The sequence below is a fragment of the Anopheles coustani genome, chromosome 2 (assembly GCF_943734705.1).
Source record: "Anopheles coustani chromosome 2, idAnoCousDA_361_x.2, whole genome shotgun sequence".
Classification (NCBI taxonomy): Eukaryota; Metazoa; Arthropoda; class Insecta; order Diptera; family Culicidae; genus Anopheles; species Anopheles coustani.
The window spans coordinates 40494394-40513763 of NC_071289.1; the positions used below are offsets into that span (position 1 = coordinate 40494394).

Sequence of the window (19370 nt, forward strand, 5' to 3'; positions counted from 1 at the left end):
AATGTAGGCCGATTACCAGCCTCGACTGAAGCCAGATGGAGAAGCTAAGAACAGTAACCGTAAGCGTAAGTTCTGAGTCATATCGGTTTGCAACCGATAAGCTGATAACCCTAACCGTCGTAGACATCTACTCCCGTCCGAAACGAGACGATTGTTCACTTTCATACTCACCTCCAGTAACTGCTTTCACGTTCTTTCTGAAGCACATAAGCAATACATCTTTTTTCCAAGTACCAAAGCGATCTTCTAGGGGATTACTCTGGGTGATTGTTTATTGATATATCGAAACAGTACATTTTCATGCTACTGTTCTACATTTTGCTTCAAATTATTACCTAAAACTGATGGACTTTAAAGATCCCGATCTTTCACCGCTTTAGAGATTTGGAGATCGTGCTGCCATTGATAGGAAATACCAGTATGAGACAATTATTGTTCGCCCAAGGCAACACAGGTGTCTTTCAGGAGAATCATTTTATGGAGCAGTTTTCAAAAGTAGCAAATCTTTCTGGTTGAATAAACGCCACAAGCTATTACATGGGAATTGGGGAAAAAGTTGTGTAAGATAGGATTCTAAAAACTTGAACTGGGACTGCCTCTAAGAATAACCGATACATTGTCTTTTGTCCTTGTGTCCTAATGATATACAACGCGTTCGACGTCACAAATCTAATTACCGAAAATAATTTTTAAAAACAACATCAAAACCCCTTTTGTGCTATATTCGTTTGAAAATTTTCAATTTTCAACCTAATTCCCGATTGTAAGTGACTGATCGTACGCAGATTGGCTTTCTTTTTAGGGAAACGAAGCACTCCATTCTAGAACGGGAACAACGACCCGGTGTACTATTGCTTTAGGTTTTACGTTTGAGAAACATTTCTCTTATGTGGATCGTCATTCTTACTTACTATTTATGCTAGTGGCATACCAGTTATGTTACAGATCGCTTATATTGGATCGCACATGTTCACGAGTCCAATGTTTGTATTTTATATCGCTTGTCGTGATTCGTTGCTCGCCCGAGTGTCTTTTAATTCTTTTGGGTGTGTGCGTGTGTGTATGTTATTTTTTTCATTAATTTTGCTTCTCTAAACTTGCAACTAAACCTTCTTATTGAACGCATCCCGTTAAACTAATATCACAGGAAACCTAAACTACACTAAGAACTTATAATTCAATCACCGCGTTTTGGAGGAGTTGACAGTGTTTTACAACCCAATTTAGCCTTGTGAAGTATGCATTTGAAATTTTTAGCATTGTATGTGAAATGAACGTAAAAGTAGCACAACAAGGAGAACGAAACAAGTACAGTCGAATTTTAAAAAATCGAAATTTTAGCCAATGTCTCTTTGCAAATGCCAAGAAAAAACTGCAATACTGTAGAGCAGGGGTCTCCAAACTACGGCTACGGTTATTCCACCCAATGCGGCCCGCGTTAAAAAATGTTTGGAGACCCCTGCTGTAGAGGAACAGAATTCCTATACACCTTTTGAAGCAGCATTTTATTTTAGTTAATCAGCATCAGCAGATTTGTTAGCAATAATATAGTTTGTAGTCAGAATGAATCATTTTAAGAAACTTTTATGTTAAACATTCGCTTTGGAGCACTCAACAAGGAAAATACTACATGTAAAATTCATGCAAATAGTACATTCAAGTTAATTTGATGGTAATTTAACCCCTTCACAGTGTTGCCATGTCGTGAAAATGGCGCAAAGAATTTCCACTGTGTTTCTTAGATTTTCTGAGATTTTAAACGATATTTTGTTAAATTTAGTTCAATTGCATCAATTAGTATCACATAATCGAATGCAAATCAAACACGTAATCAAACAAACACGTAATACATAACGTGGTTTCGAGGCATGTGCCCTCCGCACATACAAATGCCATCCGCTAGCCCGAGCCGGGCCAAAGCTGTTAAGGGGTGAAATATAATTGCTAAAAACTTCATCACATCGAGGAAGCAAAAAAGTAAAAATGAGAGCAAGTGTTCCTACTCATAATAAAGCAAATATTTGACTATACTTGTACTTTAATCGTATGATTTGGTTGAAAGTATGCTTTAAATGAAATTTAATATCCTTGTAGTGGTTCTAAAAAACCTAAGTCGACTGCACATTACATGCTTCGTAATAGCAAACAAGGGTTAAAGAAACCTTTTATTTATTTTTTCGTAACGATAAACTTTACAATGTTGAATTGGGCCAAAAAAGACTTTGTATATGATAAGTGTCGTGTTTTCTTTTTTTGTTTCTTCACCTTATTTTGTAACGTTCATAACGTGATTTAATGAGACTAGTGGTTCACGATCACGAGCTGTGTGACGCATCTTTTTACCTCGTTCGATCACATTTGCCTTGTAAGGGGAATGTCCGTGTGTCCTTGTTGGTTGCCTTGCCAACCTCCTCATTTGCCCAGCGTGATCTCTTTGTTGTGTTCGGATTGAAGCGTAAGAAAAATTTTGAATGAATTGTACAAGGCGATATATAAATTTAATTACAAGGAACTTTACGACGTGTGTGATGGTCAAATACGCCGAGGATAGACGAGGCTGCAAAAGCATGGCTTTCCAATTTTAGGTTTTCGTTTTTTATGTTGTGTTTTACCACTCGAATATCATCATCACTCATTGCTCACTCAAACGGTGTGCATGTAAGGGTCGTCGAACGTTTCTAAAGATTTAAGATCTTTTATGTAAATCGTCTAACAAATATCAATTTTTCTGCTTACCAAATAGTTGTAACGGTTACAAAGTTTAGATTCACCATTTCTTAGGTTATTTTGTGCCGTTTCAGAAACGAAAACCGATCAGCAACACAAATCATCTAACTACCACACATTATACACTCTATCCTTAAAGGCTAACACATACGTGTACGAAACTACAGAAACTTCTGAACTGAACCACGCACCTACCAACCCCGTGTCTGATCAGCAGCCGGTATCTAATGATTGAGAAGACCTATCCTATCTAAACAAACTATTCAGAGGGAAACTAACTAGAACAACATGTGTCACCATTACTCTACCGAAGTTTGGAGTCATATACATATATAGAGGTCTGGCACAGTTTTAGCACTACATTCTGGCGAAAAATAAACATATTTCCCAACCGTACCCGGTACGAAATGTGCGTCGATATTTCCAGTTGCAGTGTGCTCTTTTTGTTTCGGTCGGTGATATATCTTAGTTTTTCAACCCTGAATTCCGACTTTGAATTCCGTCGTTGGTACGTGCGATGTTGCCTCGCGATATTTGGCATAAAACGATGGTTTGCTTTATAAGCTAACACACAAAATTAAGATGGTTCTCATGGTTTAGAGGATAAAATATACTACCTAGAAAAACAAACTTTGCTCAGTGCTCTATGAATGTACTTTGTGATCGCTTACAACAAAAAACAAGTTTAGTGTAAGCAACACCATCCAAACCACTGGTAGTTTTCCAGCGATGAAAAGGAAATCTTTCGTGGTCTTAAAACATCGTACTATTTGCGACAGATCAGTGGAGCTCATAGAAAGTATGAAGTATTAAAAACAGGTTTGTTACCAAAGTCTCAGAGATCCCATGAATGAATTAGTGTACGTTACGTGTTTGTTTCCTTCGAATGTCCTGAACCAACGGTGCTTATTAGCTGAACCAAAACGATAGTGGCTTAACACTTCCATTCATGATGGCCTGGGCGGTGGTTCCTGCGAAAAAAAAGGATAATTGACCTAAACAACTGTTTTCAAGAAGTAAATCAAAGCTGAGAAAAAAATAAGTTAACCGATACCGATTAAAATCTTCCTGAATCACTTCTCCCCGCAGAGATTTGCTGTACTATCAGAGAAAAAATACCTACAGGTACATATTTGCACTCACCTTCCGTGTCACTGATATGATTCACGCCCATCGTCTCGAGCCGCTTCAGCAGCCCGCCTAGGTTCACCTTATCTAGTTTCTGCCGGTCCATTGAGATTCGCACTGTGGGTGCTTTGCTGCCCTTGGTTTGCGTGTGCCACACCAATATTTCGGTGCAGTTGTTCGCCTTCGGTTCGATGTCCTCCAGCTTGAGGCCGATGCTTTTGAGAAACTCATCCTCTTCGTAGCCCGCCTTAAACGGCATCGTGGCATTCGGGCTGCGCGCCAGGTACTCGAGACTTACCGCAAAGCCGGCCATATCGACTGGCCACTTGCGCTTGGCTGGCCACGAATCGAAAAAACCCTCCACGCGGCCCTGTTTAACCAAACGCAGGCAAAGTTTGCAAATAATTAGTTTCCCGCTGCGTGATTAGGCTCTCTGTCGGTGGCCTCTAGAGATTAGCATCCCTTCGCCTACACTTACGTTTCGTACAATCGGTGTACTGATGGCGTAGTCTCCGATCAATCCCACCGGAAACATGGACACTTTCTTCGTGTAGCGGATTTCGCTGAACAGCTTCAGGTCGAATGTGTTATCGTCGTCGCCAAAGTACAGCACGCCCGACCGCTTGTTGTTCGCACGAATCCAGCTCAATGCCGCCCGCCGGTTAGCGACACCCCGTGGCGCATTCTTGCGGAGGCGATAAACTTCGGGCATCGGACTGGCAAGCTGCGTGTACGGAATACCTAAGGGAACGGGCGAGAAGTTGAAAAAGTTGCTACATTTTAAGCTGTTTTGCAAAGTTACATTTACATCATACTAGTTGATTAACCCGATTTCATCCGGGTAGAAATAATTTCCAAACGAAAGAGTGTTTTCATTCAATATCTTGAATTTTACAATCTTAAATGTTTCTATTTGCTAAAAATACTATTTTAAAATACATTTTTCATTAATTATCTAATTGTGCTGTGTAGTGAAACCATTTAAAATTAAAAAAAAAACTGTACTTAATCCTCAGTTTGACCAGGACAACGTATAATTGACGTCCGGCAGTTTAAAGAAATGAAAAGCGAATCCATGAAGAAATTATGAGAGTTGCAGAATTTATGTACTATGTTTTAAGCACGATTTAAGGTTTCATTAATTTCTTTTGCTTAATCGTTGGAAAATAAGGTTTTGTGAAATTTTGCGTGAGAGATAACGAAAGGTGATCACATCTACAAAATTAAGTTCAACAACAAAATTGACTACCCTTAAATGATTTCTATTGTTCTGGTGATAGAAAGATATAGGCAGGAAGGAGGCATAAGAATGTCAGGTATTTCACACTTGTTAAATTGGCTTTCTCATAATTATGTTTGGTTTAAATTGATTAGACCGATGTTGTGTTATTGAAAATATTTGTTACGTAGGAGAAGATAGAAGAAATCTGGGATGAGATTGAGCACTTAAACACAAATACTACGAAAATGCTGAGCTAGGGGATAGGATGGTAAGCCCCTCTTAACCCTCCCTCTAGAGGGATGAAGTTTTATTTTTTTTAGCTACATATTTAGTTGAATTATTATGTTTCATCATTTTAAGGTATAGGTGAACGAAAGGGGGATGGGAAGGAGGACATTCGAAAGAATAAAAAATTAGCAATACTCCAGCCAAGTTTGGTACAGATAGACTTAGTAGATTTTGCGTAGCATACATGTGATAAGAATTTTTTTTTTTTGCATTGCTTTTGTTTTACTGGAGAAGAAGAGGGTAGAGGGAGTCTAGGCTAATATTGAATATTAAGAGTAAGGTCATTCGATTTAGACACCATAAATACTGTGAAATTGATACCCATATCGCATTTTTACCATTTTTGGAGTAAGGGGTAGTATGAGAGCCCCCCGTTCCCCTTCCCCTAGATCGATGAAATTTTCACCTACGCTATGTCCATATGTGAGCAGTATGTGTACTAATTTGGGAGGGGTAGGGAGGAATGGGGATATCAACAAACGAAGTTCAGATCATTCAACCATGGAAATTTAGCTACCTTCCTGCCAAGTTTGGTGCAAATCTCAAATATATACAGACAACGGTGGCTTTTATATATTAGATTTCAAACGCATCCAGATTGCCTTCAAATAAAATGGACTTCTACACAAAATTAATAATTTACTTTAGATATGCACTGTTAACTCAACAGAAAAATGTATATATCGAACGAACTGATGTTTCTTTTACTAACGAAATTTTATGACTAAAACTAACTTCTATTCGTTGTTTTTAATCCAACACTAACGTCTAATCCTGCCTCGTAGCGTAGTTGGGGGAATGATCACTTAATCAGAACTGATGATGTGGCTTTGCATCATTACATTCCCTTACCGAATTTTTTTATGTGACTATTCAGTGTGGCACTGCAGCTCGTTGTGTCGTCCGCCACAATCCAGTGCAGCCGGGCCACGTGCATCAGTGTCTGACCGAGGCGAATGATTTCTGGAATCTGCTCCCGTCTTGGGTATGTCGGCGTGACGAAGTAGATCATCGGTTCGCTTCCGTTCGATTGGACAGGATGTTGGGGGGCCGTCGATTGCTGTTGGCGTTGCGTTGTGCTCGGCTCCTCTGGCGTTGCCGGCAGGGTGGTCATATATGGGCCCTTACGGTAGTCTTCGTAGTTTTCATAGCAAACAACCAGCTCCTCGTTCACGAGCGGGATATGGAATTCTTTTTCGTAGTCCTCTGCGAGAAACAAGCACAAACAAAGAAATCCATTTAACAGTTATTATTGCACGCTTAAAAATAAATAACAATAATAATTGTATTTTGCTGTTGTAGGACTCACGACGGGACAAAAATATCAGGTCAGTTTGGTTTTGGTAGTAAATTGTAACGAATACAATACCAAACGAATGCTTCGAGAGAATATGTATCGACAAAGTGGTTTGTTATTAAAACATAACACAAATGCAGACATTGTGTTTATGAAACTACTAAGCAAATTCCCCACAGATAATTTTGATCCAGTTCTACAACGAAAAATACATCTCTAGCTTTAAAGTTTCTATTGCAATTCCCCAACAAATCATGTGGATAGCATCAATCCTCAAACAAAATCAACGTTGTTGATAGGCTCATATTAGCTAGCATTTGAACTTAACTGCTGTGTATGTTACGTGAATAAAGTTTTATCTATTTATTAAGAGACAACTCAATTTTCTTCTAAATTAAAAATACTGCTGACGTACGAGTACAAAACGGGAAACCGAGATCACGAGATCTATGCAGTAATTAAAATAAAGTGTGTGCCAATTGATAAGGCCCCACTTCACGAGGCGCGATTGTAGATAACACAGTTGAAGCATTTTATCAACTTGTCCTAGGCAGTAATGGGAACTTTTTTTTAGTATTCTCAAGGTAAATTGGTTTCCTACCAAGGTAGCGCCACAAACATTCTTTATCGTCATATCACGAATGCAATGTGTTTACCGTCGATTGTTTGTTAAACAAGCGTACATGAACCAATTAAAAAAATTAAAAACATGTTATGTGATGTGATCGTTACAATAGCACTAATCAAAAATAAATACAAATTAAGATCCTTTCTGATGCGTGGATTCCATGCACAAATAAATCTTATTGAAAAAATTGAAGCTTTTTCAGACTCGTTGACCCATCGACTATAATGCTCCGTAAGTGGCTACAATAAAACGATAATCATTCGATAAGTAGGTACTGTCACGCGCTAGCTATAAAAAAAAATACAGCTGAACCATATCACGTGCGTGAGTCATTGGCTTGCAGGGCCAAAGTGGCTTCTAACAATCACACCGCGAACGGAGAAGCTGGTTTGGTTTGGTGATAGTTTTGGTAAGTATCATATCACTTCATATATACTTGCACAGCTTAGCCGACTCGACTGGTTCTATTCATCCATTTAACAAAAAATAAAATTAGATAACGCGTAAGGATAAACGGCGTGATGTCGGACAAACACATTTCGGTTTGTTCCCCAAGAAAGCAAAACCCAATCGCCACGAAACCGGGAACCAACTTAATCATCATAAAGCGTGTGTACCTTTGCGAGGAAAACCTTTCCCCTTCCGTGGGAGATCTAACCGTTCAAGGGCGTTTGGTTGTTCAGTTTCTTGTTTTTTGTCTGGAAAAAGAAAAGTGAGGGAAATAAATGTCGTGGGCGGGACACACCATTGTTTTCGTTTCTTTATTGTAATATTAGCAACACCGAATGTTTCCACTCAACCGATTAGTACGCTGTTTTTCCTTATTTAACAATCAAACACCCAACACAGTTAAAATTGCGCACACGGACGGCAGCTATAGATTTAGTAAAAACAAACAACTCCATGCAAAACATATTGCATATAAACTTCAGTACCGACATATGCAAACACTCATTCAAGCACTGAACATAAACCCTACCCACCACCAAATCATTAGCGAGAAGATCAAAAATTATTCCACCTACCGGAACGGGCATAAATATTGCCCATACTGTTTTCCATACATACTTCTGTGGTTGATTATTGGAATGATGACGTAAACGGGCGAGATATAAAGCTTGTAGTGAATAGTTTTCTGCATTGTCACTCACAAGATTCCACCCTATTGTGTCGACAAAGTTTATGTACTCTGTTCCCCTATGTGTTTCTGAATGTGCAACATAAAATTGTATTTATTAAAGGCCCGTCACGATAGCATTTTAGCAGCAGATAAGAAGCGGAATATTTTCAAACCTTTTACAGCAGAACAATCAATGAAGTACTTCGATTTTCATGCACATACATTCAGAATGTGATGGAAAAAGGTAATTTAATTTACAACGTCTTTAATTAACGCCGTCCTCTAATTGTTATTGTTATGTCAACGATCAAACCAAACAGCAAAAGTCCCCTGCTACGATTGAAAAAGGTGATAATGTGTGTGTAACTGGTGGAAACCCAATTCAACAACAGACCCATTAGGCAATTTCAGCATAAGGTCAGAGAAAAATATTTTCATCTTCATAACGAATAAAACTAGCCACGGTTGAACGAGGAAATGGCCGCAGCAAATGGACAGGAGACCAGGAAAGATAAACCCGCGTGTGGCCATTGTTGTATGGACCAATTTGCCGCTGAAATTAAACTACACATCGCAGGAAGAACAAGAGATGGTGGAAATAACACGAAGCCACTAGCACCACACGACAGATAAAATTAGTAGCACTTTCTTGCGCTCGGGCCGCCCGGTGAACCTTAAATGATCACAATAAGCATCGTTTTGACGCCGGCCGGTTCTGAAGTCCTCCATTCGGTCACTAACATTTTTGCCAGATTAATTTATCATGTCGCTCGTCTAAACCCTATATTTTATGTACACGTTGGAAACTTCCTCGGTTACTGGTTGGGATTTATTGTCAAAAAGTTAATTTAAGCTATTCATCGAAACTATTTTACTAATAAATCACTGATCATGCTTGCCGAAAATTGTTAATATTTTTAAAAAATTATCTGTATACCTTGCGAAAATTTACTTCATTCAAATTTTCTGTTCAAATACAAACTTCATAACGATGATCACGTCATTACACGCAATGAATTCTTCGCACCAAAAATTACGCACACTAATCAACATGAACAATATATCAAACTTCAAGTATACCTGAAGCAAAACGAATCTGTGAGACATTTTTAGAAATATGCGATCGTAACACACATTAAGCATAAAATTTGAATAAATAATTAATCTGAACGAACGTCTCGGTAGTCAACAAATTCCCTTAATGCCATATGGATTTAAATAGTTTAACAAGTTGATGCATTACGACTTCTTCCAGTGACAAAAAATAAGAAAAGCTTTTATATACGGAGTGAGGGAGCTAACTTCAATGTCACTCGTTGTTAGTTATCCACATTCGATTATTGTTTTTGAAAAAATGTATTTATCCAAAACAAAAATAATATTATATGGTTAAAAGTTTAACATTTGTAAATAATTAAGTATTCTCAGCTTAATTTCATTTATATAGTAAACTTTATAACGGAACGATACGATAACCCGACGAAAGAAGAACAGAAATTACTAGCAATTTCAAGCACTCAGGCACGGCAACAGATAAAAATGGGAATAACATATTTTAGTCAAACTGTTAGCGTTTCAATTGGTAACATATTATTATCGTTATTATAACCATAGTTTACTGGCAGTAAAATTGTCCAATTACAGCAATAAACATATTTAATAATATTACCACCTCACCTCACTGGTGTCTGTTTTTTAACGAATAAATTGGCAGAACAGCGTCATCGAAAAATTAAAAATAACGTAGCATTGTAAAAAACAGAACTTACCATCTTTAGCGGTGATGTTGTACAGGCTGACACAAAATATAACCACTAAAATAATCACTGGTATGATAAATTGCTTCATTTTTCGATGATAGGGGGTCCTCAATGTTGCCATCCTTGTTTCTAGTAAGCGCTTTAGTGCCGGTATTTGTGCTCTCCGTTCGTACGCGATGCCAACTTGCTTCGATTACTTGAACAGAAGCTTGTTTTAGCCCACCGTGTTCGAGGATTGGTTTAAGATACCGCTGTTTATTGTCGTTCCCAGTGACAATGGCATTGTTCAACTAGATCCGGTTAACGTACTGTGCAAATAACTGAGCTTTGTTTGCAATGCGCGATTGCTTTTTATTTCTTGTGCTAATCTCGCTGAAACAAACGAACTTTGATTCACCACGAGAAATTAAGCATTGTACGAAACTTGTTTTTGGTCACATAATATAGAAACAAGGCGTCCATGCCTGTTCCAATGTTTTGTTTCAAGAGTATTACCATCAACACAACCAACAACTAGTAGTAGGATATTACTGCCACAATTCAAGCCGCATATATAGATCACTTTCTCTGTTTCACGTTGTATAACACTTCATTTTTGCTGTTGTTTCCGCATCGGGTTCAACGAGTGTGTTGGTCCATTTTTCACTTTCAACACAATAGGAATGGGACCGACCACCAACACAAGCCAACGCAACACGGGGAAACCGATGAAAAGTTACGCAAAATCAACGGACAGACATGTAAGCAACCACCCGTCCAAGGATTTTCGGGCCCTAGAGCTGGCGCATGATTCCAAAATAAACAAGTCCTGAGGAGTAAGGCAGCTTCTTGTGGCCAATCGTACGTTAAAACACGCAGCGGCACTACACGCAGCGCCCCACGGGAAACGACTCGCTATACTGGCAAACTGATCCTGCTTTCGCGAAAAAGCCAAGGAACCGTTCATTTCCAGGTGGTAGCCAATATATTTATGAAGGTATGGCAACGTCAGTTTGACAATCACTATCCAATTGCGTTTATCTACATCAAGGACAAGAAAAAGGTAAATTTACCAACAAGTGTGGAGTAGAAAAGCTGAATTTTATTTCGTTTCACATTTTTGCTCATCAATTATTGAAAAACCTGCAAAACTGGAAATTGCTCATTAAACATGTTTCAAACAAACCTGCTTACCTATTCTGCTTTGGCAATAAAAAAGTGACTGTTGTCAGTGCACCTCATGGTGTGTGGAATAAAGGTTGTCTCATACATAGTAGGCAATTATGGCTAAAATTCTCATTTCCTTTTCTTTGCATTCTGCAAGGACAGAGTTTTATACATCAATAGCATCATATTTACATATGATAAAGATAATTTTTAGGTTTACTTTCTAGTATCCGATACGCAATAATGAAATACCTTACTTGATTTATTCTCATTCTTCAACCGGTTTTTATGGCACCAACTTGCGGTGCTGTCAAAAATAACGGGGTCTATAGAACTTCAACTCGCACAGTGGATATCTGAGGAAAAAAATTCCATGCAATGAATGTTACATTCAATTGAAATGGATTAATTACAAATACATTTTGCAGGGGAGTGAGACTGATTGCACAATTAAAAAGAAGGCAAATTAATTATTATTTATTCAAACTTCCGTAATCTTTCTTCAAACGGTAACCCCTCTGTAATTGGTAATTGACAAAGCTGCTGAATGTTTCCGTTTACCATATTCTAACTGTTACTCTAGTAAATTGATGACTTATTCGAGCAAGTTTTAAAAAAAGCGCACAGATTATCAATAGAAAGAGCCTTTCCACAGCCCATAGTTAGGTTTCAGAACATCGTATGAACAAAACAAGCTCAATGCGTACGCACACTACGCAGCGAGCTTGATACGAGTGCATGTACAATAAATTGAAGAGGGAACTATTGGACTCTTTGGTAATTATTTTACAGTAGTTTTCTTCGCTTAACTCAAAATGACTTGAATCGGAAGTACAATTACTATGCTTCTGTGTAATTGGTAATTCAATAATGTAACGTGACATGGATTGTTGGATCTGTCCAACGGTGTTGCTTGTGTGCGTGTGCAAAGTGTAGTATATTCAATGGTCGCCGTTTGCTAGTTCTTTTTTTACAATTTAGTTTTGAAACGTTTTCGTGGACGCTGGATACGCACAGTGTGCACTCCTTCTGGCGTGGATCCGTCGGAAGTAAAGCGGTCGGTGATCAAAGCCAAGTTCTCTTTCCTTTCGGGACAAACTAGTTAACCGGAGAAAAGATGAATTTGTTAGAATAAAAAACCCAACTCTAGAGTCAAGAGGGAAGTAGGTAGGAGACCCCGACGTCCCATAAAAAAGCCGCCTTACAGACGGGGGAAGGCTAGCGCCAGAAATATCGTAATACTTTCTGCTAAAAGCCACGGGGCTACTTTACTTCCCTCTGTGTAAGCTCTCACCCTTCCTGCCCAGTGACCATCAGCTGCAGTGCGGTAGAACGCGTCTCTAATCTGGCCAAGTGCTGCACATCGGAAACTAGCACATAAACGAGACGAAAAGGCATCGTCACGGCAGGGCTTTTTAAAAGATACTGAATCTAGAAGGTCACCGTTCTCCACACGTACGATCGCCACAGCATAGTGAAACCCTAGCAACCAACCACGGCCACCGCCAGCCTAGTTGAAAGCGATGGATTGTCCGCACATTGTCGACAATGTAGCCCTCGGAAAGGACTCAATAAAGGCCGCGAAGAGCAGCACCACTAGCATCGTTTCCGCGGCCGGACGACCTTCTTCACCTGTAATCTGCCTACCGACAGCCGCTGGCATCGTTCCTCCTGCTGCGGACAAACCGCCCGTCGATGCGGTTGTTTCCCCAGCACCCTCAGCAGCAGCAGTTACTCATGTGGCTGTGTGTACTGCGTCATCATCGCCAACAGTACCGTCGAGACACTGGAAATGTGCAGGTAATCAGTGCTCTTTATCATCCAATTGTGATAAATCATGCGATACTGGTGCTGTAAAAATCGATGTACACTAAAAGTATGTTGAATGCAAAGTTATCGTCCATAGCGCGTGGGCTATCCATAGCTTCTTGGTCTATAATAATTGATTAAAGTACTGTGTTAGATATGCACTCAAGTCGTCATTTACAAGTACCGAAGAGGGACAGCGGATGGTTGCTATCTGCCAGCAAGCAATAGCAAAACCATATAGCTGATGAACGTGTACGTTCGCCCATCATTTGCGAAGGAGAGTGCTACAAGGCTCTTTAATGATAGCTGCACGATTTTTTTTTGTGTCGCAAAAAACCCGTTAACTTCTGCTTAATCTTAGAAGAAATCTCCGTTCGTTTCTGCCTTTAGCGGCTCGGTAAACAAAAAATCGATATTACGTCACACGTCAAATTTATAGTCACTCTCTCCCCTCTCTGCCGGACTCCCTTTTCCGTCCGGTCGTCGTACTGTCGTGTTCCCTTTTCGCAATCTATTTTCAAGCCTTCCACTCTGCGCCACCTTGAAGAGATTCGGCTGTGTGAAGTATGGACGATCTAGCATAGCCGCCAACCCTCCAGTGCCCTTCGCACCATTTTTCAACCATGCTTTGACCAGCCACCTAACTCTTGGCAACTTGCTCGACCAACATTTGTTAATTACATTAGAACATTCGTACCGTATGGGCGACAGGAAAGCTTGGTGGATGTAAAGCTACGCATCACAGACGACGCAAAAAAGGCAGTAATACTCACTTTTTTTTTTGCTTGTTTGCAAGGTTTACAAACGAACGCCTTAAACACAACATATGACCGAGATTGAGCTGCCAAAAATCATCATCTTTTTTTTTGCAGTCGCCAACTGTGCATTTCAGCAATAAAAAAAAGTCATAATACATATTTATAGCTTCTTTTCGGTAGACCTTGTTTCTTGCAATATCCCCGCACGAACATCTTCGAAGTACATCTTTACGGGGTTGGACCTTGCGTGGTTTGCATTTCACTGTCCCATCATCGCATATCGGCTGCTATTTTCTACATTCGAATCGTTCATCTAGACAACCAAGCGCAACGCATGGGCAAATTGGATAAATCCATCAGGGAATCTATCTCCTTCGCTGTTTGTTCGCATTGCCAACCATTGCATTCGTACTCATTCATTCATGTGCATATATTCAGGGCCACACGCTATGACGATTCCTATAACTCAAGAGTGTACTATAAGCGATGCAGCGACGTACAAGTGACGAGGTGTAGTGCTTTTCCTCGGTAGAACGAATTGATAATGAAGCAAAGCAATGAACGGGCGATCTTTTGGTCTGCGAACCCTCCAAACCCTCGCTACCTACCTGTCGTTTCCTCAATTCTCCATCTGTTATTTTTTGCTCGCAAGAAAGTACAATAAAGTGTGCGCTGCGGTAGTGAGAGTGTGCTGTAGTGCTTTTATCATAGGTGTAGTAGTGATGCTCAGTGTTTGATGTTGCCTATACGGGATTTAAAGTCAGCAGGGCGAAGAAAAGTATTGCAATTCATTATGGTTTTAAAAATTTCTAAACAGCTTTTTTTAATATAAATGGAAACATGCAGATAAATTCACCCTTTCATATTGATTTTCGTTTTGATGTTGTTTTTGAGAATTGATGGTAATGGCACGATAAAAAGATACAATCTATTTCCGATCGGATGCTTCATTTTACAATGATTTGAATGTTTATTTACCTCGTCTTTTTCTTTCCAGAATGTTCTATCAGCAAAGACAACTGGATGTGTTTGCAGTGTGGCGTAGTCCTGTGCGGCCGATACGATAATGGTCATGCACTAAAGCATTCAAATACGAATCAGAACCACAACATTTGCATGAACACCTCGAATCAATCAGTATACTGGTAAGATTGGTGCAAACCTTTTTTTCGATGCTTATTCAACAAGGCATACTTTTATCTTGGTTTTAGTTACAAATGTGATGAATTCGTGATAAACGATACCATCGAGAATGTCTTGGAAGAAATACGGCAAGAGTTAAAAGAGGGAAATGGCGATCAGCTGGACACAATATCGGAAACATCCTCCACGCTGGAAGAAATAAGCTCTTCGAAGTCGATACAGGAAACGGCCAGTACGTCCTCGTCCAGCGATTCTGGTTGGGAGGAACCAGCCCCCATCCCCTCACTCCCAATTCCGGCGCCAGCAGCTGTCTCCTCGGTCACAGTGAGTGCACGGAAGTTGCGCCCCCGCAAGCGTACGATATCGAGCGACAGTAACAATGAAAACGGAGCATCAACTGCAAAACGGAAGTCAATGCGGCGGGTCGTGGGACTGCGCAATCTTGGCAACACCTGCTTCATGAACTCAGTATTACAATCGTTGAGCAATATTCAGGAGTTTAGCTGTTACTTCAACACGATGCCCGCGCTGGAAACGAAACACAAACAAAAGGCGTACCATTCGCGCAGCATGAAAGAAACACTGGACGATGTGTTCGTGGTGGAGGAACTACGCAAAGTAAGCTGCTTGGATTAACGTTTTGTTGCAACATTAGAATTAAAAAAACTCTTCCCCTTGCTCGTTCCGTTTCTTCTATCGGCAGGTCCTGCTGAATCTTAGTCAAGGTGGCGACGGTTCGAAGGGTGCCATCTCACCCGAATGTTTGTTCCTCGTCATCTGGAAGGTGGTTCCGCAGTTTCGCGGTCATCGCCAACACGATGCCCACGAGTTTCTGCGCTATATGCTCGACCGCTTGCATACGGAGCTGCAGCAGGTTTCCTTGCCCATGGATCTCGGAGGTCAGAAGCCGGGCGAAAGCAAAAACCCCTATAATGTGTCCGGTTTGAGTCATCTGCAGGCCAAAGGTCGCCATTCGATCGTCACGAACGTGTTCGGCGGTGTTCTGCAGAGCGAAGTGCGCTGCCTGATCTGTGGTATGGAGAGCAAAAAACACGACCCATTCCTCGATCTGTCGCTGGACATTCCTGAGAAGTACTACAGTAAAGATCATTCGGCGGAAAGCGGCAATGGAGGGGATGCGGCAAACAGTACCGGAAGTTCACCGGTATGCCACATTTCCGATTGTCTGCAAAGTTTTACAGAGGTAGGAGCTACTAAAGTTTTATTTTAATTATACTCTTGCCCAAGAAGAGCAAATCATAACCAGAAAATATGCAAAATCCATTGACCAGGTGGAAGAGTTGGCAGAGACGGAGCTGTACTATTGTAATTCCTGCAAGTGTAAGCAAAAATCAACGAAGCGGTTCTGGATTCGCCGGTTACCAAATGTCTTGTGCTTGCATATAAAACGATTCAGATGGAACAACTTTTACAGGTAATGCCACGTTCTGCTCTAGATTGGACAAGTTTTTACCGGATAACGTGGATCAAATGGCATTATTTTTCCAATTTCTCGCTACAGAACGAAAATTGATCTGAGAATAGCGTTTCCCATCAACGCTTTGGACATGTCACAGTTTGTTCTCAACAATGGGCCAGAAACCCGGCGATCAAATTCCAGTTGCAATATTTATGATCTAGCTGCTGTTATCGTTCATCATGGTAATGGGTAAGTGCCAGATTTCCCGGGAGAACAACAATGTTCACGACGTCAATCATATATTTCGGACGCATTTGCAGATCTAGTTGCGGTCACTACACATCGTTCGCTATCAACAATGGTGTCTGGATGCACTTCAACGACCACACTGTCAAGGAGGTGAGCAGTTCCGCCGTGGCTGAATGTAAGCCGTACATTCTTTTCTATATCAAGCGGGATCCAACGAATGCCAATCGACCGTCGACCACACTCACCACCACCGCCACCGCCGTCGCCAATACATCCGGCGGATCAGCGACCGCCAATCAGTCATCCTGAGATTAAGTTGTTTCATTTTGTAAAGACTGACTTATCGATCCGTAACTTTAACTTCCGACTGATCCTAGAGCGTTCTGAAATTCAATGCAAGGGGACAAAAGAACAAACAAAAAAAGATATATATCTATATATATATAAGAAAAAGATGGTCTGCGAGATAATGTGGTCCATGAATGCATTTTGGGTATGGATAAATGACGATGTTCGATGTCATTTTAGGTTGACTAAACCGATTGCATGCGCAAACGGGTGGAAGAAGCGGAAGGCTGTTCTCGAAGGCAGTCCTAGACAGAACATTTTTTCGCATGCATCTTTGGAACGTGCATCATTGGAACGGAATTTGTTTCCATTCTGTTTGTGAAACAAAGTTTCTACAAGAAATCAAGATTATTATCCTTGGCGTACTGGGAGTTTGAGTGTGCATACCTCGACGATGTTCTTCTAGTAGGCTGTAATGAAATTAAGTAGAAAAGTAGGACAAAACAAGCAAACAAAAATATGTTGGAGAGAAAAATGGAGAACTGTACAGTATACTATAGGGATATATATATATATATATATATATATATAGATATAAATATAGAAACTAGTATATTAATATGAGCACCACTTCACAAGGTTAGATGAATATTATAAATTTAATCTATACCTTCTCCTTATACCCTTTGTTTGTAACTGAAACTGAACGAAAAAAAAATAGATAGATCCACCCAAGCCCAGTGCCCAATTTGCAGAGCTCCGCATACATTTTGTTGTGCCGATGTTCCATTAATGACTACCGCAACGTAGTTCGATATGAATTTGAGACTGTTATGAATTACTCGATACACATTTTCAATCATAACTTTCGATATTCGTTCACTCCATGTGTGGTACCATCATAAACAGTTCTGCTGTAGCACTTTAAAACCATCTGACCAGGCGAGTCAATAGAAGCACGGAAGAAAAATTAAGCCATCCGTACACTTTCTTCATTGGGCAAGAAAACTGATTTAATATGTGATAAAAAAGATGCATTTTAGTTCTCATAAAGGAGAGTGTATGTGGATCTTTCGTGCAACTTTCGTGCATGTTTCGTGTTTGCCCGCGCGTGTGTGTGAGTGTGTGCGTGTGTGTGTATGTACTTTCTATTTGTTTGAGCTGGTACAGACATAATTTGGGAGAACCAATTTGATCAAATCGCTAAAAATCATCCTGTCGCCAGTCCGTATGGCGTATGGATAAGCAAACAGTAATTCGAAGCTTGTAACCATGTAAGAATTTGTGAGATGCTTTTTTATTGAACGATACACTGATAGTATATATTGCCCTTAAGCTTAAGAGAATCATAAGTATAGTTTTGAAATGAATACTTTTTAAGAACATTCTCAAAGAGGCCGCTGAGTTTTGTGATGATTTTTTTCGGTTCGATATGTTTTGTGAATTGTAGTTTTAAAGTTTCGTTTCTTTCTACTAACGAGGCCAGGTTACAAGCAAAATGCTGGTATGGTTTCTTCATTTTTCTTAATGCTCTGCCTTGTGTTAGTTTCATTACGTTGTAACAACACTTATCCAACACGTGCAAACCTAATTGCCGGGTTGAACGTCACCTACAAAAAAAACCAAAACAAAATAATACCCCCAATCTCTTGAAAATTTTCAAATTAAGTCACGCAAACAAATAACAAACAGGCAAATTTATATCAGATTGCAATATAATAGTAAAAATACTCCCTTTTTAAAACACAAGAAAGGACAAAAAGCATAATCATAACCAGCAAGGCGAGGTAAGCCTTTCCATTTACGCGAGTGCAAGACGACGTTGTTGAACGTAATGAATCCGGCTTTAAAAACTCTTATTTCGTGTGTCACACAGTAAATATGATGGAAGAAAAGCAATGTCCGATCAACAAAACAAAACGTACTATAAGAGTATAAGCGATATTAGTTAACTAAAAGGATACAAAAATTAAACTTTTCAATCATACACTGTATGTGATGTTGCCTTTAATGTTAATTTTTAAAAGCCCTGATTTAATTGAGAAACATTATGCTCTGCAGTTAACGGAGTTGCGCTTGAATACATATTCGAAAGTTGAACTTTAGTAAAGAGAAGTAAAGTCAAGTTTTATTCTTGTTTTTTTATTGAATGTTTTACCTGCACATAATCAAACTTTTTGAGAAGAGAATAATTTGCTGAGCTGAGCAGAAAAACAGTCTGCACCTGATTTTCTTTGGACCTGACTGAAATTCTTTGGTTGACATGTAATTGTGATCGCACTTTGTGAAAATATTACCCCGTGCGAATGGGTTAGCAAACAAACAAAAACCACACATGTGTGGTACGAATGATTTCTCGGGGATGAATGAAAACCTCACTCCTAAAA

The 19370-nt window shown here is 39.8% G+C and overlaps 2 protein-coding genes across 3 annotated transcripts; one reads left to right on the forward strand and one right to left on the reverse strand.

The window, feature by feature from the left end:
- Positions 1-2136: 2136 nt before the first annotated feature.
- On the reverse strand, positions 2137-11055 carry LOC131267065 (galactosylgalactosylxylosylprotein 3-beta-glucuronosyltransferase S). 2 transcript variants are annotated; one of them, XM_058269820.1, is made up of 6 exons: positions 10180-11055; positions 7908-7988; positions 6218-6571; positions 4334-4596; positions 3871-4225; positions 2137-3698 (listed from the first exon to the last, which is right to left on the reverse strand). In XM_058269820.1, the coding sequence occupies exons 1-6, from the start codon at positions 10289-10291 to the stop codon at positions 3637-3639; spliced, it is 1227 nt and encodes a 408-aa protein (XP_058125803.1). In that variant the 5' UTR covers positions 10292-11055; the 3' UTR covers positions 2137-3636. The 2 variants fall into 2 exon arrangements, with proteins under 2 accessions (XP_058125803.1, XP_058125804.1); XM_058269821.1 differs by lacking the exon at positions 7908-7988.
- A 1022-nt stretch (positions 11056-12077) lies between these two features.
- On the forward strand, positions 12078-18977 carry LOC131263172 (ubiquitin carboxyl-terminal hydrolase 3-like). The gene is made up of 7 exons (XM_058265331.1): positions 12078-13116; positions 14881-15028; positions 15095-15644; positions 15730-16230; positions 16319-16461; positions 16549-16695; positions 16767-18977. Exons 1-7 carry the CDS (start codon positions 12840-12842, stop codon positions 17002-17004), a joined length of 2004 nt encoding a protein of 667 aa, XP_058121314.1. The 5' UTR covers positions 12078-12839; the 3' UTR covers positions 17005-18977.
- The last annotated feature ends 393 nt before the right edge of the window (positions 18978-19370 follow it).

Excerpts from the sequence above, each read along its gene's own strand:
- LOC131267065 (XM_058269820.1), bottom strand. The coding sequence starts at position 10,291 with ATGGCAACATTGAGGACCCCCTATCATCGAAAAATGAAGCAATTTATC. Across the intron at positions 6,572-7,907 it reads GAAAGGTTTTCCTCGCAAAG|AGGACTACGAAAAAGAATTC; the intron begins GTACACACGCTT and ends TGTTTCTCGCAG. Across the intron at positions 4,597-6,217 it reads TAGTCACATAAAAAAATTCG|GTATTCCGTACACGCAGCTT; the intron begins GTAAGGGAATGT and ends CCGTTCCCTTAG.
- LOC131263172 (XM_058265331.1), top strand. The coding sequence starts at position 12,840 with ATGGATTGTCCGCACATTGTCGACAATGTAGCCCTCGGAAAGGACTCA. Across the intron at positions 16,231-16,318 it reads GTCTGCAAAGTTTTACAGAG|GTGGAAGAGTTGGCAGAGAC; the intron begins GTAGGAGCTACT and ends TCCATTGACCAG. Across the intron at positions 16,696-16,766 it reads ATCGTTCATCATGGTAATGG|ATCTAGTTGCGGTCACTACA; the intron begins GTAAGTGCCAGA and ends ACGCATTTGCAG.